We start from the raw sequence: 10,871 nt of genomic DNA, 5'->3' as shown, positions 1-10,871 counted from the left end.
TAAATCAGTTATACAATTCAAATTCAAATATAAGATTTGAATTTGAATGTTCCAATCCATCATCCAGATAACCAGGACCTACCTTTCCTATTATTTCCCTTTTCATCCGAATTCACTACATTGAATAAGATATGGTAGTTGTAACGTTACCTTATGTAAATAAATCATGTAACAATACCATATGTAGACAGTCATCTGAATGTAAATATAAATATCAAATGAATGGTTCAGGGTGGTAAGATGAACCACCATTTTCATCATCTTGGTTCAGTATTGATCCTCTTAGACTTCAACATGGTATCAGAGCCATACTGAATCAAGATGGCTGAGATGATATCTGAAGTCGTTGCCAAGGAGACGACCATCTCAAATATAGATGTGAACAATCCATTCTACGTACATCATTCCGACAGTCCGGGCATCACACCGGTCTCACAACCATTGAACGACGACAACTACGTCACTTGGTGTCGTGCCATGACCATGGCGCTCACTGCAAAGAATAAATTGGGATTCATAGATGGGACTATTTCGAAGCCATTTGAGCCACCATCCCTCATTGCGTCATGGATGCGATGCGATAATATGGTGCAGTCGTGGATACTAAACGCCCTCCACAAAGATCTGGCTTCTACAGTTCTATATGCAGAATTCGCGACTGAGGTATGATCTGAACTAAAGCAACATTTTTATAAGACTAATGCCGCTCGTATATATCAAATTCAACAGTATATTATAAGCTACAAGCAGATGCAGTCGTCTGTGGCAGCATACTTCATAAAATTGAAGGGATTGTGGGACGAGCTTGCATCATACGTCACTCTTCCACAATGTTCCTGTGGGGGAATGAGAGTTGTTTTCGAATTACAGCAAAGGGATCAGTTGATTCAATTCTTGATGGGTTTAAACGAAAGTTACAATGGTATACAGAGTCAAATTCTTCTAATGGACCCAATTCCTACTGTCTCGAAAGCATACAATCTCATTATTCAAGAAGAAAGACAAAGGGAAATCAATGTTATACCGGTTGGTTCAGAATCCATTGCTGTGGTTGCTTTACAAAGACATGATCAAGAAAGAGAGTTTTCAATTAGAGGAAGAAACAAAAGTCGAATGAGATGCGATCACTGTGGAAAAGTAGGACATATAAAGGCAAAGTGCTACCAACTCGTAGGATACCCAAGTAGATCTTCTGATGAACAACAACGGCGCATCAAAGCCAATGCTACTAGTGCATCCAGCATGGAATCCAAGCCATATTTTCCTCCCAAACTCATTCAAAAATTTGCTGAGTTCATGACAAAAGAATCTCAGTCCAATGGTGAGCCAAAAATAAACCTCGCAGGTAAAGATCAAACCCCCTCATATACCAATTTGACCTGGATTATTGAGACAGGTGCAACACACCACATAACCAATTCTTTAGAAGCTCTAAATTTACCGAAAATAGCAAAATGTTCACCCGTGAGCCTTCCCAATGGAACGACTTCTCAAGTCACTCATGTTGGAGACGTGACACTGAAACTAAATCTTATCCTTAAAGACGTCCTACACATCCCCACATTTTCCTTTAATCTTATTTCCGTCCCAAAATTATGTCGTGATTCCAATTGCAAAGTCACTTTTAACGAGTCCATTTGTAATATGCAGGACCTTCACTCGATGACTATGATTGGAACGGGTAGACTCTCAAACGGCTTGTATGTGTTGGATAATGCATGTGTTGCTGCCACATCTTGCATGGGTGTCGATTCCCGAACTTGGCACAATCGGCTTGGACATGCTCCTTACTCAAAAATAAGTTCTCTGCTTAATATTCGTTTTCAATTCAATAAAATTCTTGATGACTGTGCAATTTGCCATTATGCCAAACAATCTCGCTTGCCTTTTCATTCGATCTCTATATCCACTCATGAGATCTTTGAATTAATCTACTGTGATATGTGGGGAGGTTACCACGTTGCTTCCTTATCAGGAGCTCACTATTTGCTCACTATAGTCGATGATTTTTCAAGATGCACATGGACTTACCTTATGAGACATAAATCTGAAACTTATGGGTTACTAATTTTTTTTTTGCGTTAGTGAAAAATCAATATGGAACTTGTGTAAAATGTATAAGGAGCGACAATGAATATGAGGTTTTTTCCCATGAAATTCAAGAACTTCTGAATAACTTAGGCATTGATCGTCAAAACAATTGTGTCGCCACACCCCAACAAAACAAAGTGGTAGAGCGCAAACACAAGGATTTACTCAACATTGCTAGGGCTTTGATGTTCCAAGCAAACTTACCTCCTCAATTTTGGGGGGAAAGTGTTTTAACGACAACCTACATTTTAAACAGACTACCATTGCACCCTATTTTGAACAAAACTCCTTATGAGATCTTGCACAAAAAGAACCCTAAATATGTACATCTCAGAACTTTTGGATGTCTATGCTACGCTGTCAACATTCATAAGAAAAGCAAGTTTGATACTCGTGCCATTAAAGGTATTTTTGTTGGATATCCGTATGGGCAGGCTGCATACAAGGTTTATGACATTGAAAATCAAACCCTTTTCACCAGTCGTGATGTCAGATTTTATGAGGCAAACTTTTTTTTCCAAAACACACCAAAATCCCATGATGAAGAATGCACTGTCTTACCCCTTCCCATAGGTGATCACAATTTGGATGAAGTTCAAGGATCATCACCTGTCACTGAATCCGCTCAATCCAACTATCAACCAAATGAGTCAGAGCCAAACAACACTCATCCTAAATCAAGACATGATCTCATCTAACTCCAGTCCATACCGCTCAAAGAACCAAATCCGGATCCACCATCTCACAATGAGCATCCTAGGCGCTCTGTGCAGACTCGGCATATACCCATGCATTTAAAAGACTATAAGTGTTTCTCGATCTTTCCAGCATTCCATTCAGAAGCCTTGAGTGAAGGAATTGCACAATCCAAAGGTACTCGTTATCCCCTCATTAACTACCTCAACAATGACAATTATATCACAACTCACAAGCATTTCCTCGCAGCCTTAGTAAAACATCAAGAGCCAACAACCTTTCTTCAAGCCATGCAGGATGCAAAGTGGCAGGAAGCAGTGAGCGTTGAAGTACGAGCATTAGAAGACAATCACACTTGGACCCTCACACATTTGCCTTCAGGAAAAACACTCATTGGGTGCAAATGGGTCTACAAAATCAAGTACAAGTCAGACGGATCCATCGAACGATATAAAGCACGACTAGTGGCAAAGGACTACACACAGACTGAGGGAATCGACTACAATGAAACTTTTGCACCAGTCGCAAAAGTCACCACGATACGGTGTATACTTGCATTGGCAGCAATTTACAACTGGCATTTATTCCAAATTGACATCAACAATGCATTTTTGCATGGAGATCTGAAAGAAGAAGTATATATGCAACTTCCTCCTGGTTTTTCTCGAAAAAAGAAGAATATGATATGCCGACTCAACAAATCCATATACGATTTAAAGCAATCTTATCGTAATTGGTTTGCCAAACTGACGGATCAACTCAAATTCATGGGTTTTGTGCAATCCAAGGCAGATTATTCCTTATTTTCAAAAACAAGTGACAAAGGAAAAATATTTCTCATCATTTACGTAGATGACATAATCATCGCTGGAGATGACTATGAAGGAATGACGTCATTGAAAACTATCATTAACGATAAGTTCCAGTTAAAAGATCTGGGGAAACTAAAGTATTTCCTAGGAATTGAAGTAGCACGATCACAAAGTGGGATCTTTTTATCCCAAAGAAAATATTGCCTTGAAATATTGTAGGAGGCTCGCTACTTTGGAGTGAAACCCTCTCACATCCCTATGGAACAAAATCTGAAGTTGGACAATGAACATGGAGAGCTACTCAAAGATCCAACCCACTATCGGAAAATAGTAGGTAAGCTCATATACCTCACTATCACAAGGCCCGACCTAGTACATGCGGTCCAAATTCTGAGCCAATTTATGCACCAACCACGAACTACACATCAGAAAGCTATGAACAAGCTGCTCAGATATGTGAAAGGCACCATAGGACGAGGAATTCTCATGTCTTCCAATTGTTCGATTCAGATCAATGGATTCTGTGACTCAGACTGGGCATCCTGCCCAATGACTAGGCGATCTACCACCGGGTATTGTGTTATGATTGGAAACAGTCCGATAAGTTGGAAGAGCAAAAAGCAACGTACGATATCCAGATCATCTGCTGAAGCAGAGTACAGATCTATGGCGCTCGCAAGCTGTGAGCTTACTTGGGTTAAGAGTCTTTTGAAGGACCTGGGAATTCAACATAACCAACCCATGAATTTGTACTGCGACAACCAGGCAACATTACATATTGCTGCTAACCCAGTTTTTCATGAGAGAACCAAACACATCGAGATCGATTGCCACACTATACAGGATAAAATACAAAATGGAGAAATCAAAACATGCTTTATTCTCTCGTCAGAACAAGTAGCCGATTTATTCACTAAGTCAGTTGGACGTGATGTGTTTGAGAAGTTACAGGTCAAGTTGGCAATAGCTGATCCAGGATTACCAACTTGAGGGGGGCTGTTAAAATGGAAAGTTCGGCTAAGGTAAATCTGTTATACAATTCAAATTCAAATCTAAGATTTGAATTTGAATGTTCCAATCCATCATCCGGATAATCAGGACATACCTTTCCTATTATTTTCCTTTTCATCCGGATTCACAGCACTGAATGAGATATGGTAGTTGTAACGTTACCTTATGTAAATAAATCTTGTAACAATACCATATGTAGACAGTCATCTGAATGTAAATATAAATATCGAATGAATGGTTCAGGGTGGTAAGACGAACCACCGTTTTCATCATCTTGGTTCAGTATTGATCCTCTTAGACTTTAACAAAGTTTACCTCTCCAGAAGGTGAGCCCATTAAGTAATCAAATTCTCAGTTCTTATTTGTCATCAATATATATATATATATATATATATATATATATATATATATATATATATATATATATATATATATATATATATATATATATTGCGGGTAATGGACGTCGCTAAAGCACCCAGCGCACACAAAAAATGAGATTTAGCAGCGGGTTTTAAGCGCCAGGAAAAGATGAATGACACGTGTGTTGGCTCGCGTTGTCAGGAAGAGCTGTTGGCAGCTACTCTCTCTCTCTCTCTCTCTCTATATATATATATATATATATATATATAAAGAGAGAGAAAGAGATTTCAAATGTAGCATTTGTTTTACTTCAGACACCAATCTAGGTCCCATGAACTAGAAACACATTAACTAGAGATCTGTAAGGCACACTGGAATTTCGTGACGCATTCTTCTTAGTAAGTTGGGCATGGCCATGCATCATAAATCAGAAGAAATCCATGGCCCACGTTTCATAACATATAAAACATCGACCAAGTTGACCAAACTCGAGTTCGAGCACAGCCTAGGCAAATGATTTCCATGACCTTTATCTTAGGGCATGTCTGTAACACGTGATTCTTGGATTTTCTCAAGATCTTGTGAATGCAAATCACAAGCACACCACTTTCTCAAGTTTACTGAAACATGAAAAGGTAAACAGGCGTGATTGCGACTCTCACTTGACAATGTTCATCCCTTAGAGCGTGTAATTCTTGGTCACAAGATTACCTTATGACCAAACAATCGCATCTTCTACTTTCTTTGCTGTGATTGTTCATCCCCACCTGTAATCAATGCAAATATGCCCTTAGACACATGCAACTCGCTCACACATGCACACACCACATGAAATCTCAAGAATTCCTTCAGACAGATCACAGCAAGAACACTCGAATGATCACATTATTAAAAAAAAGAGAGGTAGAAGCCTTCCTAGAATAGAGCCTGCCACTGTGGCAGGACAAATTAATAATTGTCCACATACAGGCAACCTGCTTGTGGAAGGAGCAAATAAATATGTAATTGACTTTCCTCCATCAGAGGACACAGTAGAAAGGTACAACTCATAATTAAGTTGGTTCAACAGCTACAATCATTGAGGATTGGAAGCACACAAAGTAAAATAATGAACCTAGAAGCCATATCTTATCTTACAAAGAGCAATAATCTGAGATTTTTGGGATGATTTTCCTTGGGTTTCTATTCATGAAACCTTACATGGGATGGTTAGCTTTGGTGAGAGTTGACATTGGAGAGTAGGAATTGAGATCAGGTGCAATGTGATTGCACACTTTTAAGTGTACACCCATACGCGGTTGAGCCCCACAGCTGTGGGACTGTATTCCAAAGATGATCAGGTGCAGCAACATATTAAAAGTGTGTGACATTGCATCCGATCCTCCCTGGAGGGACATTCAGATCACAGTATACCACATATATAATCACATTGCACCTGATCCCTAGAGGGACATTCAGATTACAGTATACCACATGGGTGAAACTTTGGCAAACCAACCAACTCACTGCTGAAAATTATTATCACCTCTCTTTTTTCTTTGCAAGCTACAGCTTTTTGTCTTCTATACTTTTTTTTATGACAAGAAACTTTCTTAGAGACACGAGTCATTTAATGGGCTCACTGACCTATGGACTAAATTCTTGGCAATCACCGACCCCTTTGCCTAGCTCTATATTGAAAATGCAGAGGAGTGGGAAGCAATTTTTTGTGTGGGAAGTAATTGGTAGATCCAAATGTATCAGATCTCGAATCAAGATACATTTTAGCAGCCACATGCATGCATGCATACACAAACACAAAGTGAATTGAATGGGTAATTTAATATCTAACACCAATTAAACTCTTTGTATGGCTTAAATCAATGGTTCAAGTACACGCTAGGTGGGTTGGCTTTAAGTGGTTTAAGTTGAAGGACGACGATAGTTCGACACTTGGGGTGTACGTCCCTCTTGCAAGACTGAAGTTAATGCAAAAGTGTTTTCGGCTGAAGGTGGGTTTTCCGCGAAAATAGTTCCATGAAAGGGGACGTCGTGGCACCTCATTCCGTGACATGCAAACGCCCCCCCCCCCCCCCCCCCCCTCCTGCCTTCTTGCTAGGTAAAACGCAGGGTTGAAGACACGACCACCGAGCCTTACATGATATTAAAACAAAGGCCACAGCCACAGCCACAGCAGAACGTCCAAACCATAGCAGTGCTTTCTTTCAAGTATACCAAAAAAAAATGAGCGGATCATGGATTAGTTAAGCTTTTCTTTCAAGTATCCCCCCCCCCACCCCCACCCAAAAAAAAATGAGCAAATCATGGATTAGGTAAGCTGGTAGTAATAATAACATTGTGTAAAGTACTACATAGTATAGAGAATCTAAAGTCTCTCTCCCTCTCTCTCACTAGAAAACATTAAAAAAATTTATTTTGAAAAAATTTATTATTTAGGAGCCAACCTTTTGTTTCAGATTGTAAGCCTTGATTTTGTAAAATTCGTGACATGACCCATAGTGTTTCTAAAACTGTTAATAGAGATTAGGGTGCAAATGGGTCGGATCGAAGATGGAGAGGTTTGGCAAATTTTGGCTGTTTGAGATTCGACCCGATGTGACTCCCATGTATTTAGCAGTTCCGGTTCCGAACGTTTGCATTAGAGCTATCATGTCATCATCATCTTCTTGGAAGAATGGTGCTTTTTTTTCCTGTGTTGCCCTTCAAATTTCTAAAATACTCAAGTACTAATCCGTCCATCATACAAATCCAAAGACGGTTTTTGTAATTTGGCTCATGCAGAACAACGCCGTGCGTGTGCAGACAGGCACACTCATTGTCTGGGCCCCACCTGCATTCATACATGACAAGAGGAAGATACTATTGATGCTGTTAACGAAATACCCGAAAAGCCCTCCAAACTCCATCCAGATAAACGAATACACGCGATCCAGCAGCATACTTCGTAGCTTGACCAAAGCGAGCTCTTGACACTGCCCTAGCTCCACTTATACTCGTCATCGGGATGTAGAAGTGTGGAGCTATAGTATGGTGATGGATCACCAGATAACACCCATGCTGCTTATGATGCTGGATCACGATTCAGTAACTCATCCAACAACTTTGTTGGATCAACTGTTGGTGAGAGTGTTTTATTATGTTTGTGCTTGAAATTATTCAAAAGATTCAATAATTCAGTTAACAGTGACGAAGGAAAGCAAAGCACACCATGTTTGGTTGATGGAATTCCCATGTACTTTGCCAATTACGATATGTTAATCATGCAAGTTTACTTACAAGCCAGGCATTAATAAGGTCTTCCCATTGCAAGGCCCACATTTCAAATGTTTGGATAAAAGTAAAAATGTGAAAGGCCGGATTATAATTACATTAACATCTGTTTTTCAATGAGAAACCTGTTGGGTATTTTTTTTTGGAAAGGCCAGCTGGGCCCCGCCAGTTATTATTCAACCTACCACTGGGGTTTTGAACCTGCAACGTCCCACCACAGGGAGACGTATACTGACAGCTTCTACCACCCCGTTGGTAAACCTGTTGGGTTTTACCCCCAAGAAAACTACAAAGAATGGAGATTGGATGGAGATAAAACTCAAAAAAAAAGGAAGTGTGGTTAGACTGGTGGTCCTATGGGAATGGAAATCACCCAAAAAGCGATAGCAGTGTTGTGTATTTTTTCTCTCTTATATTTGCTAGTGGATTTTCATCTTTGTAAAGTTGTCCTCCTCTCTTTTGGCTAACCATTATTCTAGGTGAAACAGGCCTTGTTGATTTTTCTCTTCATTCAAACTCCACCTTAATACAACTTAGTTAAACTGTCATAATGAAGAGTAAGTAGGTAATTACAAAAGTTAAAAACACCAAGTAAACTTTTTTTTTTAAAGGCAAGCTAAGGTTAGGCGGACCCCTACCAAAACAACAGCCGCCCCATGCAGCAGAGGAATTCGATCTTGGGCCTTCAGCTTGACACAGGACCCCACTTACCACATGGGATACCACCTTGGTAGCAAAAAAAAAAAAAAACACAAGTTAACTAGTTAGGATAAAATAACTTAGTTAAACTAAAATGTAGAGTAACAAGGGCATATACTTTTTTAAAAGAAGTGGTCATCCTCAAAGCACCAATTCATTGCCGAATCACAATTGCACCAAGCAATGGTCCTCTATTCATCAGACATTAATGAAATTGTAAGGGTGCCTTTGAGAGCTCAGATCAAAGATGGCCACCACGGTGGCACAAGTCCAATGCTGAGAAATGAAGCTATCCAATTGATACACCAACTGTGCCTCCGATTGTTTGGTAGGAGCTGTTAGTGCAAGTCACCTTGTGTAGGGGCGTTGCAAGTTCAAATCCCAATGGTACGATGAATAACTGAACCCCCAGCTTGCTTATAAAAAAAAAGTTATCCAATTGATATAAAACTTTGTTTGGGAGCTGTTGTTTGGAGATGCAATGAAATAAACACAACTTGGTCATCAAGGCATTGTTGAAATCTTGCCAATTGGTATCCCATGTGGTAAGCGGGGTCCTGTGCCAAGATGAAGGCCCAGGTTCGAATCCTTCTGTCACATGGGGCTTAAGAGATATTTGGTAGGGGTCTGCCTAACCCCAGATTGCCTTTCAAAGAAATTTGACGATTCTGTACCCGGCGGTTGCCGCTCCCAACACAACCCCTTCTCAAAATTGAGAAACCAAACAACGAAAACAGATGGGAGTCCATGAATCCCCATAGAACAAACTGGTGGGGGAAGGGAGGAAAGGGCTTCTGTTATGGTATTCCTGGATCCAAACTCAACGGATCCGTTTACCGTTATGGGCATTTTGGGTATTTGAAATTTCTGCGAGGGCGAGCAGAGACTCCGTCGTGTCTTTCAACTTCGAAAAAAATTACGAAAATATTCCTTAACGTCGTTTTCGTTGAGAGCGATCAGAAATACTTACGTTTTCGAGAGCATGTGAAGGCTGAATAACAAGGACTAACTTCCGGCATTGGCCAAGAATTTCGTGTACTTTTTAGTAATTTAATATTGCATGACATTGTCAGCCACGTTCCGTGTATGTAAAATTTTACCTCCCTATCCCTTAACTAGCACAGGGGCAATTTAGTTGGTGGCCTTCCTCTTTGGTAGAAAAAATGGCAACACTTTCAATCGTTTCAAACCGAGAAAAAACATTTGAGAGAAAGTTTTTGAAAGAATTTTTTTTCTATAAAGTTTAATTTTTAATGAAAAAAAAATCTCAATCAAGAAAGTTTTACTATCAAAAATTCTTTTTCACCTCATTCCATGGGTTATCACAAGAAAAGTTTCTTTCATCTTCATCTTCCTCCTATCCACCACTATTTTGATCTCTTTCGCTTGGGTGTGGTCGATTACCTCTATCTCTATCTCTATTTAGTCAAACCACCTTTCTCTAAAAACCACCCACTACCATTTTCAGATCTCTCTCTTGAGAAAGTAGTCGACCACCCCCTCTCTCTATCCGGTCAAATCACCTTTCTTTAAGGAGAGGGTGTTGAGTGTGCACCCCCGAAACACCCACTGTAGCTATCGTGCATGTTCCGGGGTCTCTATGACCTACATATTTGGGAAGGTTTTTCGTCGTAAAAAAGTTTAAAAGTTCTAAACACAATAGCTATTTTATTTTCTTTAAATCTTAAATTGTTAAACCACATCCATAAAAAAGAAAAGTGGAATTGGAAAATTATTGATATGTTTGCTATTTTTTTTGTGAAAATTGTCGTTAATTAATGCAGGGATTTGGAAGAGTGGTTTGAAGATGGAGGGTGTCGTGGATAGGGGTGTGAATGGGTCGATTTTGACCCAAAACTGACCCGTACCAAACCCTATAGGGTCAGGGTTTGGTGATAAATAAGAAGGTCCGATTAGAATTCAGGTCAG

The 10,871-nt window shown here is 39.8% G+C and overlaps 1 protein-coding gene across 1 annotated transcript; it reads left to right on the top strand.

Moving 5' to 3' along the window:
* Window positions 1-321: 321 nt before the first annotated feature.
* Window positions 322-1,685, top strand: LOC149836617 (uncharacterized). The gene is made up of 3 exons (XM_090006957.1): window positions 322-636; window positions 748-1,345; window positions 1,651-1,685. Exons 1-3 carry the CDS (start codon window positions 322-324, stop codon window positions 1,683-1,685), a joined length of 948 nt encoding a protein of 315 aa, XP_089863083.1.
* Window positions 1,686-10,871: the final 9,186 nt, after the last annotated feature.

This window comes from Nuphar pumila, chromosome 5, assembly GCF_984573655.1.
Source record: "Nuphar pumila chromosome 5, dmNupPumi1.hap1.1, whole genome shotgun sequence".
In the NCBI taxonomy this organism is placed as follows: Eukaryota; Viridiplantae; Streptophyta; class Magnoliopsida; order Nymphaeales; family Nymphaeaceae; genus Nuphar; species Nuphar pumila.
The sequence above is the reverse complement of the archived record's forward strand: the minus strand, read 5'-3'. Positions and strand labels throughout refer to the sequence as shown.

Excerpts from the sequence above, each read along its gene's own strand:
- LOC149836617 (XM_090006957.1), top strand. The coding sequence starts at position 322 with ATGGCTGAGATGATATCTGAAGTCGTTGCCAAGGAGACGACCATCTCA. Across the intron at positions 637-747 it reads ACAAAGATCTGGCTTCTACA|CAGATGCAGTCGTCTGTGGC; the intron begins GTTCTATATGCA and ends ATAAGCTACAAG. Across the intron at positions 1,346-1,650 it reads GCCAAAAATAAACCTCGCAG|GACCTTCACTCGATGACTAT; the intron begins GTAAAGATCAAA and ends TGTAATATGCAG.